At 35.9% G+C, this 16934-nt stretch overlaps 1 protein-coding gene across 3 annotated transcripts in view; it reads right to left on the bottom strand.

The window, feature by feature from the left end:
• Positions 1-1176: 1176 nt before the first annotated feature.
• Positions 1177-16934, bottom strand: part of LOC149788688 (protein FAM167A-like) — a 54669-nt gene continuing 38911 nt past the window's right edge. For 2 of the 3 annotated variants that reach the window (XM_089974765.1, XM_089974766.1), the window contains exons 2-3: positions 6675-7150; positions 1177-1979 (exon numbers count right to left, since the gene is read on the bottom strand). In XM_089974765.1, coding sequence (XP_089830891.1) covers positions 1722-1979; positions 6675-7139 — 723 coding nt within the window. In that variant the 5' untranslated portion in view covers positions 7140-7150 and the 3' untranslated portion in view covers positions 1177-1721. Of the gene's footprint in view, positions 1980-6674; positions 7151-13888; positions 14012-16934 lie in introns of those variants that run through there. The other variant, XM_089974767.1, reaches the window with a different exon arrangement.

Genomic DNA, 16934 nt, shown 5'->3' with positions numbered 1-16934 from the left:
GTGTCATTTAGAATTGAAGGGAGGGCATGCTTTACACGATAGCTGATAAAAGTTAGCATTTTGCACACACGCTGTCATATACCTTACATTTAATCCCTTTGTCATAATGAAAATCACTCTTTCCTTTTTGGTTTATCTTTGGTTTGCGAATGTTGGTGTCATACATTCATCTGGTAGAGACTTCAACGGCCTTCTTTTGACTGTTCTAATTTATAATGATTGATATCAAATATTAATTGAATAGAAAATTTTCTTCTCTCTGGGTTTCATTTGATTTATTGTTATGATCAGCTTTCTGATCTGTCATATGCCTGAACAAAGCATGACTTTGCCTTTTCTATGAAAATAAAACATTCAATCATTTAAGACAATGACACATATTAATTAAATAAGAAACATGTTATCATCACGTCTTTCTAGTTGACGCAAGTTTGTAATAAAAAAATAATTTGTTATTGAGCAACGCTGCAACACAATGACATTTCGCAGATTAAGATAGTCATCCATGTGGCAAAGGCCATAACCCTGATTGTGAAATAGACATTACCATGGCAGACGACATATCCGTGAATTGAAATAGACATCACTGTGGCAGACGAAATGACCGTGATCTGAAATAGACATCACAGTGGCAGACGACACAACCGTGATCTGAAATAGACATCACTGTGGCAGGGTCATGGCCCTGGTGTGAACGGCACCAGGCAATTGAAACGAGGATGACGTAAAGCGCTCAATGGTGTACAATATCCGATATGTACTCGTCTGAAATAATAGCCAGGATTGTGAATGCCTGATTAAAATAGACTATTTAGGGAGTGTTAACAGACAGGAGGCATTTCACAGATTAGTTCAGGTGAAACTATTAGTATTCCCTTTGAACTCAGTTGTAAGATATTTATCAGAGATTACTCAGCGTTTATAACAACGAAAATTAAATGGAGAACTAGGGTCACCATTCTTATTTTATTCAATGTACATATTCGTTCGCTAAACAATTTTTGAATGTTTCTCTTTTAGAAAATTCGTAACTAATTCGTAACTACATGCACATATATTTTGGTATACCATTTAAACACGCAATAATAATAATAATAATAATAATAATAATGAATCAATATTATATGAGTTTATCTTGTAAAATAACATGAAGAAAGAAAGAGAAAAAACGGCAACAAAGTCTTTCAGTTTAATATAAATCAATAATTTTGTATGTCGGCATTAAGTATTTTGGTACATTGAAAATACTTTATGAACTTTTTGATGAAAGCTTATGATGCCTTACATTTGACACAACCCAGGAACTTTTGATCAGAAAAAGACATCACTGCGGATTATGTTACACTTAATCATATTTATTTTCTTGTAAATTATGTCGACGAAAAGAATCAAAAACGCAACCAACATTTTAAACATAGGCCTTTAAATATTTTACATTAAATAAACCTATGAATATACAATGAGGGTGTCCGATATAACGAGGTAGCCACTACATATATTTAAAATGTTACGAACCAAATGACGTGGAAAATGGGACTGATTGTTACTGATCTTCTTGTAATGAAGGACTGGGCTGCTATTAACAAGTAAAGGACATAGAAATTTTGACTTTCTTCATCCAACGTTGCAAACATACATAGAGAAGATGAAGGCAACGGTCATGACTGTAAAGATACAGATTTCATTTAAAATACTGACAGAAAAATCAGGGAATTGTGCAGCTAACATGTTGAGAATCTCCTGGCACTAAGATTCATTCGAGTGACCCCAATATGTCGAAGCGAGAACTCGTTTATAGAGTGTGGGAAGGGAAGATCGCATAATCCGTCTAGCTCGTGGGCTTCTTCAAGCTCTTGAGTTATGTCTTCCAGCATTTCCTTGTGTTCCTCACAGCTCCTCTGCAGTTTCAGCTGATGAATGTCGTGACGAATAGAAAGGAACTGGCGGGCTAGCTCCTGATCCTGGAACCTCATTGCCTGCTGCAATCAATCAATCAATCAATCAATCAATCAAAATATAAATCATTCATAGCATCTATCATTTATTCCGCGAGTAGGTTACACCGTACAATGAACAATTATTATTATAGTGGTTGGTCAGTCAGTCATCAAACAAGGAACATTAAATGTATGAGTCAATTAAACACTACATCAAGGATTTAATCAATATGAAATAAATCAATATTTTATTAAGTGTTATATGGATCAATTACTTTGTCCATAAATATTCGAATGAGCAAGCAATGCAACATATTTTTATGAATACTCAACTGACGAACAAACTAATCAAACTATTCATGGATAGATCAATCACTCCATCTTTCCATTCAATCAGTCATTCCATCTTTCCATTAAATCAATCACTCCATCTTCCATTCAATAAATTACTCCAACTATCCATTCAATCAATCACTCCATCTTTTCAGTGAATCAAACACTCCTTCTACTCATTTAATCGACCTCTCCATATATCCATTCAATAATCACTCTATCTATCTATCCATTCAATCAATAATCACTCCATCTTTCCATTCAATCAATCACTCAATTTATTCATTCAATCAATCACACCATCTATCCATTCAATCAAACATTCCATCTTTCCATTCAATCAAAACTCACTCCATCTTTCCATTCAATCAATCACTCCATCTTTCCATTCAATCAATCACTCCATCTATATATTTAATCAATCACTCCATCTTTCCATTCAATCAATCATTCCATCTTTCCATTCAATCAGTCACTCCATCTTTCCATTCAATCAATCACTCCATCTATATATTTAATTAATCACTCCATCTTTCCATTCAATCAATAACTTCATCTATCCATTTAATCAGTAAGCAGTAATATATAACTTATACCTATAATATTGTTATGGAAACATATGCGAACCAGTGAGCAAAGTCTCTACTAAATACTCTGAACGCTGGAATAGCAGTAACCGCTAACTACATTGAACGCTGGAATAGAAAGTCTCATCTAAGTACCTTGGAAGCAGGAATAGCAAAGTATTTGCTAACTACGCTGAATGCAGGAAAAGCAAAGTCTCCACAAACTATCCTGAACGCAGGATAAGAGTAATCTCCGTTAGCTACCCAGAACACAGGAAATGAAACATCTCCACAATAAACGCAGGAAAAGATAGTCGTCACTAGCTACCCTTAGCACAGGATAAGAGAATTCTCTGCTAGCTGCACTGAAAGCAGGGAAACCAGACTCCGCTAGCTACCCTGATGGCGGGAAAAGCAACGTCATCGCTGAACGCTAGTAAAATACTGTATCCGTTACCTACTCTAAACGCTAGATAAAAAAGCAAAGACTCTGCTACCTAACCGGAATGCAGGAAAAGCAAATGCATTGGTCAGTGTAGCTCACGTCATGATGTAAATTTGCATATTGTTTCACTCTGTCATGTCTTCAAGAAAATAAATTTTCATCTGTATTCTTTTCTGTAAAATAACGTTGTATCTGTACTGTCATGTCTCTAAATAAAATAGCTTTATAACTGGACAGTAATGGCTATATTTAAGATACATGTTCAGCTGGACTGTGTGTGTGTATTTTCAACGTAGCTTTTAAAACAAATTCAGTCATATCGCTACGATCTCTGCACTGTGGCAGTTTATAGTGGTGTCTAGCACTGGGGTATCAAGCGGCAGACATGTATCATGACGTCCCACCCAGTCGCATTATCCTGTCGCCTGACCGACCAGTCCTAACACTAACCTCTTAATGCTGTGCACCAAGCGAGGTAGCTACTAGTACCATTTGTAGAAGTCTTTGGTATGACTCAGGCAAGGTTCGAATCCGCGACCTCCCGCATTTGAGGCGGACGCTCTAATCTAGGCCACTGGAGCGAATGGCTATATGTAAAATAAAGTTTCAGCTGGACTGTCACTGATATCTGTAAAATAACTGTTCAGCACTTCTAAGCACGTGCAAAAGTGACGAATTTCGTTATATCCTTGAATATTTCCACACAAAAAACAACTATTCAAACAGGTAGATATCAGACTAAATGGGAAAGTAGCATTTTACGAAGTGTCTTCAATAAGGAAACTGTGCTAATAAGTGCTGAAAAGATACTTTGTATAAAGCCATTACAGTCCAGCTGAAACTTTGGTTTACATATAGCCATTCAGTTCAGTTTTTCACGCAAAATTTGCACAATGTTTATGTGCAGGCAGTTTGCTATTCATGTTTCCATTCTATGTAGGTAAATAGTTTATAGTAGATAATTTCCATATTTCTATAAACTAAACTCCTGTTGGAACACGGCTATAGATAACACGTTTTCTATGTATTATCCACCTATATTTTACGAAGGATTTTATTATAATATATTGAATGAGTGGGCTTCATTTTATTTTATTTATTTGCTTATTTATTTATCTATATAGTTATTTTTTTATTATTTTTTATTTTGGTTTATTTTAATTTTTTATTTTGCACAATGAAATACTGGTCAGTCTATACTCATAACCACTGAACTCCTATATTCAATAAATTGCTGCTGAAAGTTGATACTCGCGTACATTTTGATAAACAGTGATACGGCTGTCTAGAATCAACGTGAAACATGAAACGCATACGGATGGACTACCAGATAAGATAATATCTACACTGTCTTTAACAATTGCATACCAACTTGCCAACGAATATCATCAGTGTAGTAAATAAAACTTGTCTTCAATGCAACAATCTCACCTGTAACATAATGTTATCACTTTAGAATCATGCTGTCGCCTGTGTGCCAGTTGAACGGTCATGGCTATATGGAAATGACTTTTCAGCTCTTCAAAGCACGCTAGCTGTCATTACTCAGATTTTCACACAGGCATTTAAAAGTTGGATTATATTCTACGTAATTGTTAAAAGGGACAATCAACAAAATGCATTGTTTTTATGGACTGGTTTAATGATTTATTGATGGATGCAACTTCTGTATGATGCTTTAAAACGGAATGCATTTTTTAATTTAGGTGACTTCTATCTCAGATAATTTAACTTCCTGCAGTTAGTTTCAATAGCTACAATAGCATTGTGTATCCTGTGTATTCAATAGCTACAATAACGTACATATGTTATGTGTATTAAATAGCTACAATAGCATGTATATGGTCTGTGTATTCAATAGCTACAATAGCATGTATATGTTCTGTGTATTCAATAGCTACAATAGCATGTATATGTCCAGTGTATCCACTAGCTACAATAGCATGTCTGTCCTGTGTATTCAATAGCTAAAATAGCATGTATATATCCAGTGTATTCAACAGCTACAATAGCATGTGTATATCCTGTGCCTTCAATAACTACAAAAGCATGTGTAAGTCCTGTCTATTCAATGGCTACAATAGTTTGTATATGTTGTGTATTCAATAGCTACAATAGCATGTATATATCCAGTGTATACACTCGCTACTGTAGCATGTGTATATCCTGTGTATTCAATAGATATAATAGCATGTATGTCCTGTGTATTCAAAAGTTACAACAGCATGTATATATCCAGTGTATTCAACAGCTACAATAGCATGTGTATATCCTGTGTATTCAATAGCTACAGTAGTATATGTATATCCTGTGTATTCAATAGCTACAGTAGCATGTGTATATCCTGTGTATTCAACAGCTATAATAGCATGTATGTCCTGTGTAATCAATAGTTACAATAGCATGTATATATCATGTGTATTCAAAAAGCTACAGTAGTATCTGTATATCCTGTGTATTCAATAGCTACAGTAGCATATGTATATCCAGTGTATACAACAGCTACAATAGCATATGTATATCCAGTGTATACGACAGATACAATAGCATGTTATATCCTGTGTATTCAATGGCTACAGTAGCATGTATATATCCAGTGTATTCAACAGCTACAATAGCATGTTTATATCCTGTGTATTCAATAGCTACAATAGCATATGTATATCCTGTGTATTCAACAGCTACAATATCATGAGCATATCCTGTGTATTCATTAGCTACAGTAGCATGTATATATCCAGTGTATTCAACAGCTACAATAGCATATGTATATCCTGTGTATTCAATAGTCATAAAATCATATGTATGTCCTGTGTATTGACCATAACGCTTCTACTAAACAAATCGTTTGCCTCATCGATGTTTTATGTACAGTATACATGTAATGTAGCTATTATCGAGAGCTCATTTACGTTTGCGTAATTTGATAGCCGATTTATTTAATTGTGAGTAAATACATTTCAATATAAGGGACGAGGTGATTGCCATATTGCTAGTCGTAACTTGTCATATTGAAAGTCAGAAAGGCTCATTAGTCGGATTCTTGGGATGGGATGAAAGTAAAGGTAGATTTGGAATGATGTGGTAGTACCTGTGTCATTCGAACATGGAATGCATCAAAATAGTACCTGTGTTATTCGACCGTGGAGCAAATCAAAACGCAGTCATGGTACCCGTGCAATATATGAGGCGCATCAAAAAGCAAACTTAGTACCTGTGCGATCCGGTCACATCGCGAATCAAAATGCAGACGATGCATTGGACGTGTTACTAAATATTGCTATTGTAATATGGTTAGAAAAATATACTTTAAATATTTAAATAAAACTTACCGAAGACGAACTGAAATCGTTATCAAAATACACATGACACAAAAGCCTATGTCTTTCTTACCAATTCATTTCTGAGCCATTCCAGCGCATTATTTATTTTTTCAGTTCTCTCCCGAGTCCAAGAGTCTTTGGTATTGTTCAAAGCACCATCCGACGTATCACAAAATGTCGGCTTTACGACCTGAGAGTTCGAGCCGATGTATCTATCTCTCCATAACATATAACTGGAGCGTCGTGTCCTAAGGTTTAATTTTGAGGCAGTTGCTTTAAGCCGTGATAAGTCATTTGATGGGCCACCAGTAATTTTCAAATCATCATTTGCATCCGGGCCTATATTCGTAAAATCGAATATACTACTTTGTGGAGTTGTTTCGGAACTGCACGATAGTAGAGCCGGGGAAGTAGGCTCACTTCCGTTTTCATGAATGACGGAAAGAGTCTGCCGCCTGAAGTCTTTAAGTCTATACGTCTCCAACGCCTCTGTTGAGGACGGTGTTGATTGCGTTACCATGGGATCTGCTGGCATCTCTAATTTTCCTGCAGAGTGAAAAGAAAACATGAATATTATAAAATATTGTATCAAAGTCAAAAAATTAGTCTTTATTTCAATATGATATCTCATTGTATATCCAACCCCATGACTCTTAAGACACTTCTATACAATTCTTTCTATACACTTCCTTACAAGCATGCCAAGAAATACTTTCTAGACAAAAACGAAATATACTTCATCATAAACCATTTAAGTCCTCATTGTGTCATTTAATAAAATCCTGATGTTCTAGAATCCTGACTGCAATCTGGGAATATAAATTTTGTATACTCAACATTTATCTTTATTTGCTTTCCCTGATCGATAAAACTCCTGGAAATCACTAAAAACAAATATATGCATACCACACTGCAATATTTCCTGGCCTCTGTTTGCCACAACAGCATCTCAAGACGAAACTTGTTACTATGCAAACATATTATCTAATTATCCGTTTTAACAGAATTTACTCAAGTAGAGGAGATTGTTTTGGTAAAGCTTCGTTTTGAATTTAAAAAGAGAGAAAACACTCACAATCTTAATTGAGTTGTTCAATACACAAATTAAAATTCTTGTCGTACTTTCAATGATATATGTGGAAATGTCACCGAAGGAACATTATATAGTACCATAAATCACGAATTGGCCCGAACGCTGAAAATAATTTTGCTATGACGTTTTATCGTGCTCTAATGATAAAACATATTACGTATATAAGTGATGAAAATTAAAGGATTCCCCTATGCTAGTCCAGTTAATGGGACAATATGTATATCCGGATATTTTTCTCGTATGAAAATGTTCGAATAATTCAAAACAATATCAAATTACTTTTTAAAATTCCATGTACTGTACCCGTTACGAATTTTGTGATTACAGCTGTCACTGTTTACAGATTTTTCTGGTCTATAGAGAGACGTTTCAACCAAACCTTTAAAAGTCCATCTAACTTAAATACATATATTAATTACAATTAACTGTAATTAGTCTTTCGATCGATCGATCGATCGATTGATCGATCTCCAAATCATGCAGGTCCAGTTTAGTATACAGTATACAATTAGTAGTATATTTAAACTAAACAACTCTGAAATGTTGTAAACTACTGACGATACGAATTTCATTCGAATTTAGCACTTCATTTAATTATTATAAGCACATACACATTGGTCTGTCGTGAAAATGGTTGCCAAATTCTGAGCTGATATTACGAATGTTTGAATCAAATTATGTAAACATCCATGGTTAGCTGAAGCCACTCCGAAATGTCTCTAATCAAACGAGTTTTGTATAATTCCAGAATTGTTGTTTTGTTGATTCTTTTTCTCCTTGTTCTTTGTTATAATTAAATTGTTGATGTTTTTTTTTTCCTTGTTCTTTCTTATAATGGATCTGCTCTTCAGATTGGGAAAACAAATCAGAGTTAAATCAATAATCTATGTGATCAAACCACGGAAGATTTCAAGTCTGAAATGTTGGCAATGGATACATCCTTATAAATAGGAACTTTTCGGCCTCTTGTCATGTACACCTGAAGCAAAATGAATCGAAAGCCATAAACAAGTTACACACCCGTCGCCACTATCCTTGCATCCTAGTATTCGTTGAAAGAAAAGGAATGAAAGAATGAGTGAATCAATCAATGAATCAATCAACGTAACACATGTCTCTAATCTCCACCTGTAAATCCCTTTATCAGCCAAGATATTGAATATCAGCATTGCTTCACACAAAGGCAGTGTCACTTCTTTGTGATGTTTTGCGTTCTTAAATTCTAGTTAGCTTAACGTTCCTTTGGAATGCAACTTATAGGCTGTAACCAATGAAGAAAACTTGGATAATAAATGATTTTACGATTACTCCGGAATGTTTGAAACTATTTAAATAAGTCCAATTCGTTTTAGTTCGAAGCTAGTACCTTACAATCCATAGAAAACGCAACAACACAATTGTGTAATTTCCCGTTTCATAAATTTCCTTCGTAATACGGCAATATATTTATTATTGAGAAAACACACGCCCATTCTAAACTGAGGCATATATGTACAATTGAAGAAAAAATATTAGCACTATATCAAAAACTCTCTTAAAATTTAGGTTAGATATACCATATAATTTACACAATTGAAATGTTCTTCCAATATTGAATACTTTGGCAAAATTTGTAATCGCACCTTGACTTGTTTATCTAATGACAATTCTCCTGTGAAATGCGGAGTTGTGAATACAGGTGTCTCACCTCGGTGTATTTATCGGCACAGTGAGGTCCCAAATCAAAGAAACCTATGAATGTACGAGTACATCTTTTTTTTTTCACCTTGCATTGTTCGCAGAAATGCCTTATCATACGTGGCACGGTGTTTTTATCTCAAACCCACAAATTCAAATGCATCGGATTTGATCCCCTATTGTGTCCAACACAAAGAATGCAAGACCGTGCTTAGCGCGTGATCAGCCTAGCGAAAATGAATACATTTTAAAAATATATATTTTTTGCCAAAAACTGACATGTGAAAGCGTGTGGCATCTAGAATATCATGCAGTGGAAACTGATGTGCTTAGTGGAGGGAAAAAGCTGAGTCATACCAAAGACTCATAAAAATGGTACTGACATTAGCCTCGCTTGGCGCACAGCATTATGGGGTTGGTGTTAAGACTGGCCAGCCTAGTGTCAGGATAATGTGGCTGGGTGGGACATCATGCTACATGTCTGCGACATGATGTCCCAGAGATAGACATTAATATAAACTGGCCCCCTTGAAGACATGGTAGCTATGTGACTGGACAAATGTCAGAGTTACGTTAAAAATAAAAAGCACACACAAAAACAGAGTAGGGAAAATGTGCATGGAAACTGGTGTGTTTACAAGAGCAGCGCGGATGATATCGATACAGTTCCTGTCTTGTTATTTTAACAGGACAACAAATAAAAAAAGAGTAAGAGATAAAGAAAACTAAATGAAAAATCCCCAATTTGGAAGTTGTTTATTTATTCAAATACAAAATGCGTCTAAAATTCGACTTGCCCTATTTTTCGGGCAAATCGAATCAACCGAATCTGGGCCTTGAACTTTTATATGGTTATATGCCATTGCTTACTACGACAAAATTACAAGCGCCTTTCAATTTTTTCTAGTAGTACTTAATGATCAAACATTAAACGTTATATGTATCTTATTGTTATTATTTGCAAATATATATTACCGAAATATCTACCTAGAAAAGTAATGATAAAGTTTCGTATTATACAGGCGGTCATTAACCACTGCAAATTGTCAAATGTGCTTCTCAAATTTCCTGTTGTTTGACTAATGTTTATAGAGTTGTGTCGCCAGGAACACAATCGGAACCTCTTAGTGAAGAACGTTTATCGCAACGACATAAAATGAAGAAAGTAAATCGTAAGATCTACTCTTAGTCTCAAAGTTACCTTTTTATGAATGGTTCTTCCGTACGATCAAATTACCTATTAGGCAATGTTTTCTATGTTATCCGACAGCATTTCATTTAGAAAATATTTTCAATTGTTTGAAGTTTAATTTTTTTTTCTTCATATTGTATATATCTAAAGCACATATTTATTACAACATTAATTCCTTGCGTTGGCCTCTAAAACAGTTGAGACGCAACTAAATTCGATATCAGTTCCCACACCAAGAAATAGTATTCAAATACGTAAAATTAATTTTCCTCGTAGAGGTTAGTGTTAGGACTGGTCAGCCTGGTGTCAGGATAATGTGACTGGGTGGGACATCGTGCTACATGTTTGCGGCATGATGCCCCAGTGCTAGACATCACTATAAACTGCCACATTGCAGACATCGTAGCGATATGACTGAAAAAAATTGTTAAAGCTACGTTAAAAATCAAAATCACATCACATCACACACACTTAAAATTACCAAAAATGAAACCTACTTTGGAGAAATGTACAATAGAGTTGAGCAGACGATATAGTATGTATCAAGTCAAAGATGATGTCCAGTGTTGTTTGCGCTCATTTCAATCACACATTGCAGTGGCCGTCAAAAATGGACAGCTATGGACATGAACATTTTTAGTCTGCCGTAATTAACGGGTGGGCTCGCAGAGTAAACTATACAACACCTGTTGCCACAGTCCCAGTTTGATATCAGACAGGTTGTGCAAGTCCTAAAACCTTTCCTACATCATAAAGTACAATACTCATTGAAAATATATAGCAACCATTTGCACACGTTGCTTATTTACAATCTGAACAAATATAGTTCCCCTTTCAAGAAACTAAGACTAAACAGAAAAACACGATCGCCATTTCATCAATTTTTGTAAGGAGAGTAACTCAAATGTAAATTCAAATTTATATATATTTTGCCCCATTGTTTAACGTGATCAGATTCGGTGCGCGATCTATGTTCTGTTTTTCCAAGCGTTAATATTTCAGAATGACTGTCTTTCATATTTTGATTGTGTCCTCGTTTGATGTTTGGTCTCCTATCTATCTGGTGTGAGTTTTGGAGAAAGAATAATTCATGAAGATTAATTACTATAATCAATTATTATTATATGTATATATCTACGCACGTCTTATGATACCCCGAACTTCTTTAGGAAGAAAACAAAAACAAATATTTATATCGAATGATCCTGAAAACTGGACGATAAGCTTTGCCGCACCTGTACTACCAGGTGCACAAATAGTGGTGCCATTCTGGTGCGAACATATACCACAATGGCGGGGCCCCGAGTGGCTGAGTGGTCTAAAGCTCTGTCCGTTACGGATCACTGCCATCTCACCTCGTGGGTCGGTGGTCCTTTCCGGGGTTTTCAAGGGTTCTTCCTCCACTATTAATACTGGCAGCCATGTATAGCCTATCGAGTGCTGAAAAATGGCGTTAAACCCAACAACAACAACAACAACAACCACAAATGGCACCGTGTAAACGTGGAATTATTTATGCCCGCTAATTGTTTCCATTTTAATATTAGTCTAATTTGTATATGTTTGTTTCTTTGATGTGGGGGAGGGGGTGTACTGTAATAGGCTTGAATTAGTATTTTAACACGTCCCCTATTAACTATGCCATTGAGTAACATAATTTGAAATCAAACGATCTGTACAGATTTATATATCATTATTTCTAGTCAGGCCTGTTTATAATGGCTGATATTTTAGATCGAGAACCGAAAACGATAATCTCTCGTGATAATCGCTAACCGTCCGATTGTAGTGACTAATATGAAGAATTCACATTAGGATTTGAAGATCTGATTGATACAGTCAGCACAGGTCTAGACTATAGTGTTAACTACATGGATATTATTTCCTTGTTGATAAGAGAATATCATAGTTTGAAATTCGAACCACTTCTCTAATTCCTCTAATAGACATTTTCGGCGTCCTAAAAGAAATTTTTGTTACTAAAGATATTTATGAATACGGGATCGGACAAGCAATGCAATTATATTATCGTCTGTATCTGTAAGTTTTATTCAACATGATAAAATAGTAGCTGCATATAGACACACACAAACACACCCAACAAAAACTATGAAACAAAGTTCCCTAAATCCAAACTATATTTAACGAAGAAAAAAAAAACAGAATTCCTAATTTCATTATTTGATAGAACGTTTCACATTTTGTTCCACTGTATATAATTGCAGTATACACCATACATGTTTGCTTGTAATATCTGATCTGCGCTCATATTTATTTGTGTACAGTCCCACTGATCATTCATATTATTTGTGATATACCCCATCGATCCTCATTCATATTTATTTGTATATACCCCCATCGATCTTCATTCATATTCATTTTTATATGCCCCCATCGATCCTTCTTTCATATTCATTTTTATATGCCCCTATCGATCCTCATTCATATTCATTTTTATATGACCCTATCGATCCTCTTTCATGTTCAGTTTTTTATACCCCCATGTATCCTCATTCATATTCATTTTTATATACCCCCATCGATCCTCATTCATATTAATTTGTATATACCCCCATCGATCCTCTTTCATATTCATTTGTATATACCCCCATCGATCCTCTTTCATATTCATTTGTATATACCCCCATGGATCCTCATTCATATTCATTTTTATATAACTCCACCGATCCTCATTTATTTTATGTCTTTCTTTTTAGTTCTGTCTTTCGCATGACAACACACACATCCACAAGTTATCATCATTCTACTCTTTAAAATGTTAAGTAAGCGAAAAGCATTACAAAGGATAATAACCCAATAAATAATGAAATACAAATAAACACATTATTGGTTTATTTACCAATCACAAAACCAGCGAGACGGCTCAAGTGGTCTAGTGGTTAAAGCGTTCGCATAGGATGCGGGAGATCGCGGGGCCGAGTCATAACAAAAACAAAAATGGTATTAACAGCTGCCTCGCTAGACATTCAGCATTAAGAGGTTAGTGATAGGACTGGTCGGCCTGGTGTCAAGATAATATGAATGGGTGGGACATCATGTTACATGTCTGCGACATGATGCCCCAGTACTAGACATCACCATAAAACTGCCACACTAACTGAAAAATTGTTAAAGTTATGTTACAAATCCAAATCACACACACACACACACACACACACACACACACACACACGCACACACACAACGAGCGTAGAGAAAAATATATGAAAGTAAGGCATCGAATATATTCATTTTACACGTCATCAGTAGCTTTTCATATCTTAAAAAGAGTTGAAATATTAGCAGTAAGTGTGTGACTTACATATGTGTCAAATACGGTGAACAGCGTATTCCGTAAACTTCCTCCGTGCAGTGTGAAACATTGTTCTCACCAATGTCATGCTCTACCCGGCAAGTGAATGTTACAAACACGACAGGAACTGATGATTAATTGAGCACAAAAGAGTGCGATACGTATTTTGATTAAAGATAAATCGAGCACTCCAATTGAAAGATCAAAGTAAATTTAATGTAACTAAATAACCCTTCATGCAAATTATTCACTCGATATACTCTTTATCGAGAATATAATACGCCTAGGGTGATATTAAGTTATGTGGAAAAGTGATAAATCTCCTTTTCAGGTATCTCCCAGTTCAAACCCGTGTGTGTTTTGTAGATGTTGTACCAACGCGTCGCGGTCTATGCAATTCGAAACGTTTTCTGTGGCATCTGTTACGTAGAAAATAGTTCAGGCTCCGCGTGGAATTCCAAGAAAACTTGGAAGTAATTGGAATGTTGGTTGTGTCCACCTTGCAGACTAAAATCTCGGCTGGGGCGGTTGTATCTGGTTTTCTCGATCTATATACCTCGAACATGTGTGCATCCTTCTGCAAAATAGTTGCAATAGTACCTAGGTATAGAGATGGTGGTCATATAATAATAGCAGCACGAAGAGCGCTAGTAAACCGTTTAAGGCTGCATGGGCGCGAACATTGGAAAAGACGTTCTTTTGCTACGGTTCTGACGATAGGAGGTATGCGACGAACTATCTGATACAGACTGCGTTAGGTTTTAAATTAGTCGGAACGTGGTATGCCTTGCCTACTCTACAGCTACTAATCATTTCGCTCATGTCTATGTCACTAAGCCATTTGCTCATGTCTATGTCACTAAGCCATTTGCTCATGTCTATGTCACTAAGCCTTAAGCTCATGTCTGTGTCACTGAGCCTTTTGCTCATGTCTGTATCACTAAGCCTTTTGCTCATGTCTGTCACTAAGCCCTTTGCTCATGTCTGTCACTAAGCCCTTTCCTCATGTCTGCGTCACTAAGCCTTTTGATCATGTCTGTAAAGCTCATGTCTGTGTCACTAAGCCCTTTGCTCATGTCTGTGTCACTAAGCCTTTTGCTCATGTATGTGTAACTAAGCTTTTTGCTTACGTCTATGTCACTAAACCTTTTGATTACGTCTGTGTCACAAAGCTTTTAGCTCACGTCTCTGTCACTACGCCTTTTACACATGTCTATATCACCCTTGCTTACTGCCGGCTTATCTAATTAGACACTGGTATCGGAGGACTAACAGCAATAGTAAGAGTAATTGCATCATGATACACATTTCAAGTTAATATATAATGCCTAAAACCTTTACGACATTGCATGAAATATAAAGCCACTCTGGGCGGACTATCTCCGAAACAAAATCCTTGATTTTATTCAAATTTAACATTTGCTTTTGCTGTAGCTACGATAATAATTTGTGGACAATTTTTTAGTTTTGTATGCACGAAAGGTCTTCCTATTTAAATGAGTGTGGAAGGGGCTCCTGCGTATATTGGAGAACACTGCATTTTAAATTGTATTTCTACTCTTTGTAAATTTATTTTGCAACGTGTACTTTTAAATATTCTCATTTGGGAAAACAATATAGTATCATGCCATATAGAAGTGGAAATTTTACAAATGCTTTCAAAACAAGGAAGGGTTTTGCTTTAAGCAGTACACTAATCAATTTGGTTTTTATGAGAGCGATCACAACCTGGAACAAAGAGGGCCTCTGACTTGTCAGTATGAACAAAGTGGACTTCTGACTTGTCTGTAAGAACAAAGTAGGCATCTGACTTGTCAGTACGAACAAAGCGTGCCTCTGACCTCTCTATGTGAACAAAGTGGACATCTGGTTTACCACTATGAACAAAGTGGGTACAGCATATACGTTAATATTACTTTTTCATGAATAACTTTGGACCTAAAGTTTATATTCATATATTTTGTATATAAGTATAGTACTAAATCGTACAGCAATACTTTCATGATACAAGCTGCGCAGATTCTGTGATATTTTATGACTCTACAATCAACTTGAAAAACCATACAATTATAGAAAAGATGAAAACATATTCAGAATAACATCACAATTGATATCCTTTTTGTAATTTTGCGTAATTCCAAGCATCTATCTATCCAGTCACTTTCACAGTCATAGCACCGTATGATAGTCACCACGAGCCACGTTCACAGTCATAGCACCGTATGATAGTCACTAAGAACCATTTTACAGTCATAGCACCGTATGATAGTCGTCATGAACCATTTTTACAGTAATAGCACGGTATGATAGTCACCATGAACGGTATGATAGTCACTAAGAATCATTTTACAGTCATAGCACCGTATGATAGTCACCATGAACAACTTTTACCGTCATAGCAAAGTTTGATAGTTACCATGAACCACTTTCACAGCCACTTTCAGTCATAGCACCTTATGGTAGTCAGCATGAACCACTTTTACAGTCACAGCACCGTATGATAGTCTTCATGAACCACTTTTACAGTCATAGCACCGTATGATAGTCACCATGAACCACATTCGCCATCATAGAACCATATGGTAGTCAGCATGAACCACTTTTACAGTCATAGCACTGTATGATATTCACAATAAACCACTTTTTCAGTCATAGCACCGTATGATAGTCATCATGAACAACTTTTAGTCATAGCACCGTATGATAGTCACAACGAACCACTTTCACAGCCATAGGACCGTATGATAGTCATAACTAACCTCTTTTACAGTCAAGACACAGTATGATAGTCATAACTAACCACTTTGACAGTCAAGACACCGTACGATAGTCACCATGAACCAATTACGAAAGCATAAGCTTACCTGCCTAAATGGCAACACGGAAACATACACGAATACAAACATACAGACACACGCACACGGACAGACACATAGACCGACAGACAGATGGACGGACAGACAGACAATTAGACGTAAGTGCTTTTAATAAAGGCAGACATAAGACAAACATCTTGAGACAGACTGAATAATGTTTGCATTTCTTTACGCTAATC

Source organism: Sinohyriopsis cumingii, chromosome 11 (assembly GCF_028554795.1).
Source record: "Sinohyriopsis cumingii isolate HCF-2022 chromosome 11, ASM2855479v2, whole genome shotgun sequence".
Taxonomy (NCBI): domain Eukaryota; kingdom Metazoa; phylum Mollusca; class Bivalvia; order Unionida; family Unionidae; genus Sinohyriopsis; species Sinohyriopsis cumingii.
The sequence above is the reverse complement of the archived record's forward strand: the minus strand, read 5'-3'. Positions and strand labels throughout refer to the sequence as shown.